Source organism: Bidens hawaiensis, unplaced genomic scaffold (assembly GCF_021521415.1).
Source record: "Bidens hawaiensis isolate Kalapana, Puna unplaced genomic scaffold, B.hawaiensis_p1.1 tig00032833_1, whole genome shotgun sequence".
In the NCBI taxonomy this organism is placed as follows: Eukaryota; Viridiplantae; Streptophyta; class Magnoliopsida; order Asterales; family Asteraceae; genus Bidens; species Bidens hawaiensis.
Genome location: NW_027505267.1, coordinates 148994 through 163111, shown reverse-complemented (window position 1 = coordinate 163111; position 14118 = coordinate 148994). Strand labels below are relative to the sequence as shown.

The following is a 14118-nucleotide window of genomic DNA, read 5'->3' as shown; positions in this document are numbered from 1 at the left end:
GGATCATCGGGCTATTCTGGTGCAACTGTAAGCTGGAGTTTTAAGTTTTTGAAAGACTTTTCATTAGCGTGTAAACCCAACAAAAGCCACTTTAGTATGGGATAACAACTTTCAAATCTATTAGGCGTGACAACTTTTAAGTCTATACCTTACTGTAACTATAATCTAGTTGAAACAAAACATATTAAATAACTAAAATGGTAAGGCCATCCATATGATCCATATGATAAGTCAACGCAAATATATATCATTCAATCTTACACAAACAAGTTGACAATTTCCTACATTTAGATATTCAGGGTCCTTCATTTTGTGCCCCTCTCTCTCATTTCACATTTTCATTTATGGGACAAATCCTAGGCCCAAAAATGAAGATCAAGAAACTGAGGGAAACATGCTAAACACAAGGACCCTTAACATAATACATATTATTACAAACAAAAGAGTTTTAGGAGTCTTACCTTACCTGATACAAGAAACAACATTCACCTTTACTCTTCATTTTCAGCTTCCACGCCATCATCATCGACTTCATCACCATCGTCATCGTCGTTGTCGTCGGCATCTTCATCTTCATCTTCACTATCATCATCAGTCATGTTTTCATCTTCTAGAAATATCCATTGCTCTAGTTCATCAACTTCCTCATAATCATGCATATAAATATCATCCAAGTTATCCCACTTATCCGTCCCGAGCTCTTCCCCACGAGTCATCAGGTTCAAAAACGGTCTATTTAACGCTAACGAGTCAACCAGCTCATAATTGATAGAATCAGCTACTCCCAACCACCTCAACCCAGGAAAATAAGGTTTCTTCAACCACTGAAAAGCAAGTTTAGAAATCCCACCACAGTTGAACAAATCCAATGTTCTCAAACTACTACCATGCCACCTGTCACCATCCGCCATTGTCATTGACGCTAATGCTATCACCGACGTGTCACCAATAAGCGGACACTGTCTCATTCGAAGATCAACAAGCGGGATCCGATTCTTTGTAAGAAAAAGCACCCCACCGTTTGTGAGATTAGGCAGATTAGACAAATCCAATTCTTTTAACTCTCGGTTTGATCCCCCATTGAAGATAGAAGAAACACACTTGCTTGTTAACCGTTTACACCCTCTAATGGATAACTTAACAAGACTGCTTTTTGCACCCTTTTGTAAATATGATAAACCGAAATCGGTTACATCTGTTCCATCTAACAGCAAAGTCCTCAGTTTTGGAAGGTTGCTAATCGCTTGTAGTGCTTTATCACCAATATTTCTAGAATCTCTAAAATCAAGCATAATGAGATCCGTGTTTAATGCTAGTTGCAAAACAGCAGAATTTGTAAGCAGGTTGCAGCTTCTTAAGCTTACAAAAGTCAAAGCAAGTGAGGTGGCATACATGTCATGGAAGACAAGATCGGTCATACGGGTCCCGTTAAAGATTTTTAACTTATATAAGTTTGTGCAGGCATGAAGAAGAGTTTTGAAACCAGTATCTGTAACCTGGCAGAATCCTGCAAGACATATGCTTTCCGTGTTTATACAGCTGTCAGCCATAAACAGAATGCCCTGATCAGTGACTCGTCTGAAGAATGCTGGGCTAAACTCTTGGCTGCGAATAAGGGAAAGGTGTTTTAATCTTCCATGTTGGTTGACTAACTGAAGACCTTCATCTGTGAGGTCAAATGCAAACCCAGGCTCGATGACGGGCTGGTCGCGAAGGTCCAAATGGGTTAAATGAGGGAGTGTGTTTGAAATTATGTTGATCATGGTGTTGGAAATGTAGTCTACTGAAAGGCAGAGTTTGTGAATGTTTGGAAATACAGGTGGAGGGATATGATTGGGTGATTGATTTGGTGGCACAGTGGGGCTAAGTAGCTCTATGACCATTATTTGGGTTATGTACCCAATTTGAAGATAAGTGAGTTTCTCAGAAGCCAAAGTCCACACACGAGTAAAATCAAGGCGGCGGAATATTGAGGCGTCAAACATTAAGACAAGTTCCTGAGTAACAAAATAAGGTTTTAAGAATCATATTAAATAAAAGGGGAGTGAATACTAAGAGTGTCAATAATCATAAAAATATATAAAAATGAGAATGAATTAGAAATTTGGTCCTTGAACTTGCATCCATTCTGCAGATTTAGCACAAGACTTGTTTTCTTTTCCACTAACACTCTTAAAACCTAACTAATTCATAATAATCAAGACCATTACTCTAAGTCTCTAATGCTATAAGTTTGAGCCATTAAAAGTTAATGTGCTTGTAAGTTGCAACACAGCACTATAAAAGCGTAAACATCCAAACATGGGAACCTGAATCTATGTGATAACTAATGAGGGGGAGATATCTACATAAGCTGCCAACTTAATTGCCTAAGGCAGCCTTCGTGTTAATGTGCCATTAATGTCATATTATTGAACTGATTTCTTCATACATACGACATCTTCTCAAATCTTTGAACCCTCTCAACTAATAGACATTTATAAGAAAAACCACAGGTAAAACCCTTTTCTTCTCTCTCCTACATATTCAAACAAGTATGCCTGCATACATATATAGTGAGCCCGCCCATATATAAGTGCTAAATGGAGTCCTGATTTCATCCACCTTACTTACACCACCAATATCTGTTGTGATGGTGCTTACACACTATGGGAAAGGATTTACCTCATAATCAAAGCAAAAAAGTAAATAACAAAGAGACATCAAGCTAGATATCAATAAACCTTATTAAGAAAGGATTTAATGAGTTGACGAAAATAATCCTTATTTTCTACACTTGTTTAGCTTCAGTCAAAGCAAAAAAGTAACTAAGAAATAGGCATCCAGTTAGATATCAATAAACCACCCATGTCAAACATAATAGGATTTTTAGAATTGTGTTTTTGTCAAGTAATATATTCCTTGCATAGACTCAAGCCAATGCGTTGAAATTGCAAAACCAAACAAAATTTGGGTCATTTTACATATAAAAGAAAAGTTAAAAGCATAAATGCAATAGGATGCATCCAACTTGGCTACACTTTCACTTAATACAAAGATTACCAGTGCCAGAAGCTTCAACCTTCCTTTACCAGGACTACCAATATTTCTAGTCTTTGTATTTCAGTAAAAATGCTGCCAAATTGGTAGCATCTTGATGAAGATATATTTGTCCAAATAAACAGAGTAAATGATGAATTGCCCTATATCACATGAAGAATTATATGCCACACGTGAGCAAAAGATTCAAGATGCATTAGCTTGAAGTATTCAAAGGAAATGCGGTAAGTTTTGCTCTCAAAATAAACTACATTTTCCCCTTAAGAATGAATGAATGGTAATCAACTTCAGACCAAGATGGAACGCGATAAATTCTTGACACGTCAATACTCAACAAAAGCTTAGTTTTTTTTAATTGGGAACAGAACTTTCTTTAGGATTTTTGAATATCAAAAGCCGCCTTTAATGAAAATAATAAGTAAAAAAAAGAACAAAAAAGACACCCCTTGTTAACTCGAGTATTTAAAGGCAAACACTTATTAAGCCCATTACTTATCACCAGCCATTCTAACAAGTAATAAAACCTTACTTCCAACTGAGTGCAACCCCGGAGTAACTCCTCAATGTCACAGACATCATGTAACAATCCTCGATTATCGGCTACAGAACTCACATACAGCGACCTGGAGAAATGTAAGTAATGCTGCTAATTATATGTATACACTTAAAAGATTCAACATTACACACATTCGGATTCTGGAGGATCTAGCACATGATACAAAACTGAAGCTTAGAGACTGAGAAACACTGAAACCTAAAGCATAAGAAACACAGGTAATTATGGCAGTCTGCCACGTGCACGGGTACAATAGATTAACTTCATTAAAAGGTGCCACAAACTCATACAGGGCCTATATGGCACTTATCTAGTTACAACACCTAATCACCTAACAGGGTATCTAATCTTATGATAAAAGATATATATCCATTGAAAACATGTTCTCGTTGTAAATTTTCTCTCCAAAAAGACTTACGACTCGGTACTCTTAATTACCTTAAAGGCCAAACAAACTAGTTTTCCAGTTCTGAATTGATTTGGATTTTGTTACAAGCTGTTCTATTCAGAGAAAACTCGAAATTTTTATCTCAGATTCAGATGCAAACTCGAAATCAATTCAAACAAGCTATACAGAAAATTAAAATTCTTTAATCAAAAAGTGAAAGCCTAGATCTCTACCTATTCAGGTTGCATACAGATGACAAATGAGAGGATTAATAGTTTAATACCTATGCAGTTGATATCGCTGATATATCACCGATATACCAGTGATATATCGGTTATCGGTCCCTTGGTGAAATATCAGTCAAAATATCGGCCAGAATATCAATACCGATAATATCAGCGATATTGACCGATATTGATCAGATATTTGACCGAAATATCACCGATATTCCCAATATCAGTGTTTTAAGTCTTAATTATCAACTTTTAGTGTTTAATGTTAGTTTTTTTAAGTCTTAATCAATTCTTACTTGCTATGATTGCTAGTGTTTTGCAAGTTGCAAAAGGTTAATCTGTTAATGGTAGGAGACTATATTGAATTATTAGTGTTAAATTGCTATATATATGAATTTTACATGATATTAAAATTACTGATATCCCACGGATATCTCACTGCGATAACCGATATCTCAAATATCGGTCCCGATATTTTTCCGCATCGCATTAACTGCTTAGTTTAATACTGAACCAAATCCTTATAAAAAAATTCTCTGTCAATTTATTAAATGAACATTAAAGCAAAACCTAGAAAAATGTAATCAAAAATGCAGAAACCGTAAGGTAAGGAAACAGACAACAACCTTAGGTCTTTGCACCGCGCTCCGATCGCCGAAAGCAGCTTCCCGCTAAACTTATAACAATTCCGGAGCGACAGGTGAACCAATCCAGGCTGAGTAATGCAATCAATCGCCGATTCATTCAGCCTCCTGCAATCTAGCTTTAGGCTCCGAAGCGAAGCGTTCGGTAACAACAATCGCCGTAACCGATCGATCGAAGCAGCAACTTCCTGTCAATCAAAGCAATGAATGACGTCACTCTACAAAACAATTAATTAATGCATGTAAAGTTATAAATTGATTACAAGGAGGTGGAAATTAGGGATGAATTTGAAGATGTCTTGAGCGCAAACGCGGAAGGTTGTGCAAGTTAGGGTTACGGCGCAGATGGACGGAACGTCGAGTTTGGTGAGGATTGTGGTGAGGACTTCCGACGGTAGTCGATTGAGAGTCATATCTCCGGCGGTGAATTTGGGCTTCCGATTGGAGGATTCCGCCATTTTAGCAGACGGGTTTCTGAATATTCGGGTGGGAATGGATTTAGGAGACTGTATTGTATTATTATTGTATTGGATCTCAGAATTTCATTAATTATTTTTACACAAATGGATTGAGAAAGCCTGAGGATATAAAAGGGGAAGTGAATCCGTGCTTCGTGTAACCTTACACGTTAAACCTATCAAAATTACGTAGTTTTGATAAAAATTTAAAAGATTCCTAAAGTCCAATCCCTAAAACATAACAACGTCTGATGCTTCTTCTCTCTGATGCTTCGCGCAAACCCTGGGGCTCTCAGTTTACGGTGATCGACAAGCAAGAAGGACGAAGATTGATGAAGGAGGGCACAAAGCTATTAATCGTGCTCATTAAATCCTATGTCGTTTCGATCAGGTTCATATAGCAAGAAGAAGATTAATCATACAGAGACGTAAAGGTATTTCATATAGCTCTTTAATTGGCCAGGTTCATGATTATGATTGTATTGTATCTCCTATTTCTCTCTATTTACTAAATCAAAAGGTGATGACACATAACATCAGCAAATTTGTTAATAACATATATTGCGTCTTTGTGTTATTGAGAAATTCATGTGTTTTTAAATGTTTAATGATTACTTGTTAGCGACAAATGAAAAATGGATTTAAAAACGTTCGTATGTTATAAAGTCAAGTGTGGTTTATTCCTATAATAATGTTTTAACTTTTAATCAATCATTATAATTTTCTTCAAACAAGATTTGATTGGCTACGAATGAAAAAGTTGTGAAACCGGTATCTGGAACCTGACAGAATTCAATGGTTCTCTTGTTGATGGACTTCGGCCTCCAATGAAATATTAACAAGTGCAAAGCACATGACATACCTTGATGGTTTTCTATTCAAATCTATCTACTCCGTTAGTTTTGGTCTGAAAATCATCTCCGTGATGTTTGGTCATGTTTTCGTCTCCGTCGTGAGTTTTCATAAAAAGTAGAAATTCGTGTTTTTTTTAAATTCATCTGACCAGATGAATTTCAAGTGTTTTGTCTTCGGAAACGATTTTCAAAAAAACATGCATCACCACCACCATCATCATGATCTCCACTTTCCGGCAACTGGCACCACCACCACCACTCCACCGCTGGCAAAACCCACCTCAAAAAACCCATCTTTATTCTGTGGTTGTGATTGGATGAATAAATAAAAGGCTTTCTTCTAATGTAAGCTGAAACCGTTGTTTATCTTTATTGACTGTGATAACGGGGCGGCCGAAACAGGTTTGATTCAGAAGCTCGATTTGTTCCGAGTTAGCCGCAAGAACAACGCTGCAACCCGAGAGTACAGCTTGAGAATTGAAATTGATTAAAGAAGATTGAAGATTTGAAATAGAGATTGAAATGGGATTTGCAAATGCTTGTGCTTCTGACCCTTTTCCTATCCATCTTGGTGCCATTAAAATACAACCTTAAGACAAAATATAATACAGCCAGATCTTTATAATTATGTTCAAATTACAAACAACAGAAGTAAGAAAAGATACAATCTGAAGGGTTATTAGGGATGGAGATGAAGATGATGATTTGGTGGATTTTACGTGAAGAGACGAAATTCACGTGAAATTCGGTCAGACGAATTTAAAAAAAAAACACGATTTTCAACTTTTTTGAAAAACTCACGGCGGAGATGAAAACATGACCAAACATCACAGAGAAGATGGTTTTCGCGGAGACAATTTTCACACCAAAAATAATGGAGAAGATGGATTTGAAGAAAATTATCAAGTAGGGTCAGACTCTTTATACGTGTCAATATTTTAGTGACCGCCGAAATCCGTTGGGCTGGAAACCAAATGCATCGACGGAGATGGTTTTGATTGGATTATTTTTGGAAATTTTTTGAAATTTGACATATTTTGAGTTTCTCACTCATCATTTAGCCTATTTTAAGAATTTTCCCTTTTATTAAATACAAAGGAGATGAGATATGTGAAGGTGGCTCAGGGATGGCAATAAGTCTAGGTTTTTTTCTCTTGCTTCAATGAAAAAAACTTATTTATCAAAGAAGTCATCTTTCATTTAGGAATATCTTGGATTGGAATTATTGGAGTCCCTTTAAAGGTAATCGCTCTCGCTTGACGGACTCTTCAAGATCAGTTGCCTACAACCGATAATTTAATAAAGAGGAAAAACATTTTGGGCTGAGTATCTGCAATTATTGTATGGTGTTGGGCAATGTCGTGGATCGCGTATTTACTTCATGCTATGTAGCGTCCGTCATTCGGCAAAGCATTAGTTCTTGGTGCGATGTCCCTCCGATTTTTGCTTTCTATGTTACTGACATTTTGATGTCCATAAATACATCCCAGAAACCAAGCATAAGAGAAAGATTGTGCAATCTATTTTAATGATTGTGTGTTGGTGTATCTAGAAGGCGCAAAACAATTTAATATTTTTCAACCAACCCATAAAGATCGAGAATATGCTCGGTGACATCAAAGTGTTAAAGCTTCTTTGGATTAAGAATAAATCAAATTGTTTGTTGGATATAGATTTGAATAACTGGAATGATTTGTAGTTTATGTACTTATTTTATTTTTTATTTTTTACTTTTTAGGGAAACTAAATGTCACAACAATAATAAAACTTGGGGCCTTGTAATTAAAAAACTTTAATAAAATAATGATGAAATGTAATTATTATTTTATGATAGCATCTCTTAGTGATTTAGTGGATTTATATATACTTTTTGTTTATATATCACAACTATTATATATAACAATATTTTACAAATTTCTTATAAGACTCATATTTACTGTTCATTAAATTTGCTGCTTCACTTGATAATACCTTATGCTTCGTTGTTTGTACCATACTAATATTATAATATCTTTTCATGGCTTCTTTATAATATAACGATGGCAGTGGCACCGCCCCTTCACTTGATGGCCAGCTTCTCTCTCTCTACCGGTAACACTACCCTGGCTTCTCTCTTCCTTTATACCGCCGGCCACCTCGCCTCACCGTCCACACCTCACCTGCGTAGCCTAATCGTCACTGTCTCTTTCTCTCTTTTGATCCACCGTATGCGGCACCAACCAGATCGTAACAATTGTCTTTAATCGTGGTCATCCGCATGCGGTTGGGGATGTCGGGCTTCGGTGGCTGCATGGTGGTGTAGTCGCGGTGCGACATCTTCAATATTTGAAACCCCTTGATCTTTTAATGTTGCAGTGGGTTCGGGGGAGACGGCTGACCTACTGTTGTTGGCTTCCAAAGGAGTTCATTCAACTATTGTTTGGTTCCATGACATTTGTTTGAACTAAGAGGCCCTCAATTTGAACATTGACTTTTTGAAAGCATGTCTGTCAGTTTTGAATATCAAGAGGTGCTATGTTTTGGTGTTTCTTAAGTGAACAGGCCTGCTAATGTTTGTTATAATAAATGTTATAATTGATGATGGGTTTGGGGTTTAGGATTCTCCCTTTGTTTTTACTTGAATCTATTGTGTATTGCAGCTAAATGGCTTTCGGTTAGGTATTTAGTTTACTTGACTGATAGATAATTAGCTAGATATTACTTATGGCTGATATTTATTGTTGGCTTCATGGCAGGAGTTGCTGTTTTCATTCTTTGAGATTAGCTTTTAGGCAAAGTTTGTAATTCTTTTGTTGTGTGCTACTTTTATAGCTGCAGTAGTATGGTTGATTACTAGCTTTGTGTTTAGCTTTCGTTGTTCATTTGAGGCCTACAGTAATTACACTCAGATTACCATTGACATTGTTGTGTAACAAGGAGATTTTTGGTAAAACTTCAGTCTAAAGTACTATGAAGACAGTTTACTATCTAGCTCTGCAGTCTATGTTGCAACCATGGCGGATATCTGAGTCTCGAATTGTTTTCTTTTGGTTTGTGCTTTTGTTATTCTTTTGATTTTTGGATGTTGACGATACCTTCTTCAAAACCCAGCACCGCACGCGGGTCTAAATTCTAGTTATATATAACAATCAATGGATAAGTTTAGTTATGTTAAGCTCTGATTGGGTCATTTGACGACACCGTATTTATTAATTGGTTTTTTTTCAATTCCCATTATTTTTTTTTTGGTTCTAGTTTATACCATGTTTGAAATCTATGCATTGCACGAGTAATTGATAAACATAAAAATTGAAACACAAGTTGGTTTTTACTTTTTAATAACACCCATTAGTTCTCTAAAAAAATCACTATTTAACCTTCTTAGTCACAGCATTTGCATAACTAAACAATTATTATCCTTTTTGCTTCAAAGAGTAGCACAACAATTTAGTAATTATCTAATCTTGTTCTACCTAAAACATTCATCAAAAAGAAAAACTTGGGCCATGATCCAATCCCTGGTAAACCATCACAGATTATGTCCATTCACTATCAAAATCAAGAATCCATGGCTCTAACATTTCCATAAATCATTGAAACCTTAAACATCCAAACATTTTCCAGTTTCAACATGTTCCATAACAAAAACTAGAGCTGATCAAAAAAACCGGTTCCTAGAGCCGAACCGGTGGACCTGAACCGGAACCGAACCGGTTCCTACCCGTTTTTGGTAGGAACCGGACCCTATCTGATTCAACCCGATGATCCGTGACCGGTTCTTGCGTTTCTGAGTGGGGGCGGGTAGGAACCGGAACCGAACCGGAACCGGTTCCTAACCGGTTCCATCCGGAACCGGTTAGGAACGATTCTAGCCGTTGGATCGATTAAGCCGTTGGAAATCGTTTTTTTGGCCGTTTTTTGACCGTTGGGGTCAAAAATAGCCGTTTTTGGCTCCCCCAAGCACCCCACTACTAGTATAAATAGGTATTTGGTGTCATGGGTTCATCACAACACTCAAAACGCAAACCCGAACGCAAAAAAATACAAAAAAAACGCTATTACAACGTTTTGAGTTCTCTAATCTCTTGTTTTCTCTTCTTCTATATTCATATTTGTTGTTATGGCTGCCTCACAATCATCGGTTGGTCAAGGTTCCAACGCCGAACCAAGTTTCGTTCGTATTGTACCTCATAATCGTAATCAAGAGATTTGGTGCAATTGGGATTTGGTTGAATTGAGTGACCATTCATTGAAGGCTCGGTGCAAGTTTTGTGGGGTTTATTTAAACCCACTTTCGAATTCAAATTTGAAGAAACACATCGAAAAACCGTATTGCAAGGCGTTGAAAAAGAACGTCGATTCGCAACAAACGCAAATGGATAGTGAAGGCGGAATATTTACATACCAAATTGATCGAGTTCACATTAGGGATTTGGTTTTAGGGCTATGGAACCACATTATGTTCGAATCGAGACCTGATTAAGGATTAATACGTAGATTCTACAGAATTGCACATATGTATATAATGTTTGAAGAAGCAAGTAGATTATAAAGATGATTTTGTGCCTAAACTTTTAATTTCCTGTATTATAAAGATTCGGTCTGTATCTGACGTTTTTAGGGCTATGAAATTAATAGCATTGCGTTTGTGTCCTAGTTATGGATAGGCCTGTGAACGAACCGAACAAACACGAGCAAGGGTATGTTCGTGTTCGTTCATTTAACTTTAAACGAACATGAACACTTAGTTGGACAGATATTTATGTTCATGTTCGTTTGTGTATGAAATGAACATGTTCGTGTTTGTTTGTTTAAAATCTAAACGAACAGTTCACAAACATAGATGAACATAATTGAACAAATATATATGAACAAATGTAGATAACTGAAGATGTCTTCTACTTCTAATGTTGTCCCGCTAGATATAGAATTTGAAGGTAACGATGGACCACCTCCTACTCCCTGGTTTAACTTTCAGAAATGGGCTATAATAGGAGGGATCATTATGGTAGTCATGTTGATGTGCTACCTGTTGGTAGCAGTCGGCGTATTCAAATACGCAAAGCCGGCAATAGAAACCGATGTTAAAGAGGTAACTGTGAGAGATGGCTTCCATGTTGAAGATGGGCTTGGAGTGGGGTTCCACTTGCCTAGGCAACTGAAGCTCACCCCGAAACAGGCTATGTTTAAGCTCACAGCAGAAGTAAAAAACCAAACCTGTAGCTCAGTCACAAGTTTGAATTACACCATCAGCAAGGATCAAATTCAAATTTTGAAGCTTGAGTTCAAGTTAACGCCAGTGGAGATGTCATTTAATAATGAAATTATTTGGTTTAGGTTGACCAGGGGGTTCAAGATGTTGGCTGCTATCCCATCGTTTCTCCAAAACCCCATCAATCCCAAGTTTGAATGCGGTTTTGGGATAGTGCCTACCGAACATGACAATATTCATTCTAAGAGTTGTTGACCGATTGGCGAAGAAAAATAGCTACTTGATCATTTTTCTATTAATATATATATATATATTATTTTTCTTATTATATTAAGTTGTTTCAAATATCTGTGTTATCATTTGTTATAATCAAAATTCAACCTTAAACACTTGCTTTTGATTATAGCAAACAATAACACAAATATTTGAAACAACTTAATATAATAAGAAAAATAATATATATATTAATAGAAAAATGATCAAGTGGCTGTTCTTCTTCGCCAATCGGTCAACAACTCTTAGAATGAATATTGTCATGTTTAGTAGGCACTATCTCAAAACCGCATTCAAACTTGGGATTGAGGGGGTTTTGGAGAAACGATGGGATAGCAGCCAACATCTCGAACCCCCTGGTCAACCTAAACCAAATATTTACATTATTAAATGACATCTGCACTGGCGTTAACTTGAACTCAAGCTTCAGAATTTGATCCTTGCTGATGGTGTAATTCAAACTTGTGACTGAGCTACGGGTTTGGTTTTTTACTTCTGCTGTGAGCTTAAATGTAGCCTGTTTCGGGGTGAGCTTCAGTTGCATGGGCAAGTGGAACCCCACTCCAAGCCCAACTTCAACATGGAAGCCATCTCTCACAGTTACCTCTTTAACATCGGTTTCTATTGCCGGCTTTTGCTTATTTGAATACGCCGACTGCTACAAACAGGTAGCACATCAACATGAATACCATAACGATCCCTCCTATTATAGCCCATTTCTAAAAGTTAAACCGGGGAGTAGGAGGTGGTCCATCGTTACCTTCGAATTATATATCTAGCGGGACAACAGTAGAAGACATCTTCTCTCTTTGTTTTTGAGAAATTAACTACTAAAGATTGTATGTATGATTTTTGGTTTTGTTATCAAAGTTGTGATTTTTGGTTTTGTTATATATATATAACCAATAAGGATTTGTTTTAGATTGCGTAATTAACATCATTATTTCATTAAGTGATTATAGCTGTATTACATTGAATGGAAAATGTTGTTGCGGGCAAAGACACACTACATTTTCCATTGAACGAAACTTGTTCGTTATGGGCAACAAGCTACGCCTCTAACCCTTTTTAGATAGCAAAACTAAAGATGATTGGAAAATTTTAATTGATGATTTTGTGCTAAAACTTTGAATTGCGTGTATCATAAAGAGTTGAAGTCAGTTACTATTTTGTAGTACACAAGTGAAGATGGATTATGTTTGCTGTTTCTTTGATTGGTTAAAACATTGATATTTTTTGCACTTGATTTAGCGGCCTTTATGCGTGCTCGAAGTTAGGACTCATTTTTTTTGTGTAAGGCCCCGTCACCGCTAACCCTACTTTCGTATTGGATTTACTCATAAACACAGTTCTAAATATCAGAGTTAATTAAAAACTTTACGCGGAATATAAAACTTTCATAAAACATTACATATCAATTCATAATCATGTCTTAAAACATTCCTCTTGTCTTTCAAAATCAAAACATAACTTATAAAACATATCAGATCTTCAGATGCCAGGCTTTAGTCTTCTGCCATGTGTCCTCCACTCAAGCCAGCTGTCCCATCCTACTCACCTGCGTGCATACTAAAAGTCAGCTACGCTGAGTGAGTTCTAGTTAATCATACAATACCATACAATACCTTATTACATACATACGTACTTAACCTCATAAGTTTCTTTCATACACACATAAGTACTCATACCTTCATTCTTACTTACATACTTTCTTTCTTACTTACATACTTTCTTTACATTCATAATCATACGTTTTAAAGAGCCTTTCGCCCTATAACCTCACAGATATTATAAGGGTCTGGTCCCTAACATCACAGATATTATAAGGGTCTGGTCCCTAACATCACAGATATTATGAGGGTCTGGTCCCTATCCTCACAGATATTGTAAGGGTCTGGTCCCTAACATCACAGATATTATAAGGGTCTGGTCCCTAACATCACAGATATTATAAGGGTCTGGTCCCTTGTTTTCGAATATTAGTAGGGTTCGATTCCCTCTTCGTTACCATACAACCATACATCATACCTCGAGTATTATTAGGGCTCGGTACCCTTTTCGTAACCATACAACCATACAACCGTCATTTCCTTCTTTTATTAACTTTATTACGTTCATACACATAAACATACATATCATACTTACCATATTTATAACGTTACAACCTGACAGTACGTGCAATATCCGAAGATCGTTCACGTACCATCAAGCATTCATTCATACATATCACATATATCACATTTGGCATACACTTATCTCTTAGGATAAATGTATTAACAACACATCAAGTATGCACACAGCCCCGAAAACATAACAAGGAATGGGGCTATAAACTCACCCGGATCCTGTTACGCTCGCCGTTGATCGTAATTCCTTTCCTTAACTGGGCTCGGCAAACTGTATAATATTTACACATATCAATTAACTACTACTACTCGTTTTGTATTTCTATCTATATATGACCCACAACGAACGGGGGTCC

General features: G+C 36.7%; 1 protein-coding gene across 1 annotated transcript; it reads right to left on the bottom strand.

The window, feature by feature from the left end:
- Nucleotides 1-209: 209 nt before the first annotated feature.
- Nucleotides 210-5278, bottom strand: LOC143611968 (F-box/LRR-repeat protein 10). The gene is made up of 4 exons (XM_077086061.1): nucleotides 5124-5278; nucleotides 4843-5048; nucleotides 3569-3662; nucleotides 210-1997 (listed from the first exon to the last, which is right to left on the bottom strand). Exons 1-4 carry the CDS (start codon nucleotides 5271-5273, stop codon nucleotides 492-494), a joined length of 1956 nt encoding a protein of 651 aa, XP_076942176.1. The 5' UTR covers nucleotides 5274-5278; the 3' UTR covers nucleotides 210-491.
- Between the last annotated feature and the right edge of the window lie 8840 nt (nucleotides 5279-14118).

Excerpts from the sequence above, each read along its gene's own strand:
- LOC143611968 (XM_077086061.1), bottom strand. The coding sequence starts at position 5,273 with ATGACTCTCAATCGACTACCGTCGGAAGTCCTCACCACAATCCTCACC. Across the intron at positions 5,049-5,123 it reads TCCCTAATTTCCACCTCCTT|GAAGTTGCTGCTTCGATCGA; the intron begins GTAATCAATTTA and ends TTTGATTGACAG. Across the intron at positions 1,998-3,568 it reads GGGGTTGCACTCAGTTGGAA|GAACTTGTCTTAATGTTTGA; the intron begins GTAAGGTTTTAT and ends TTTGTTACTCAG.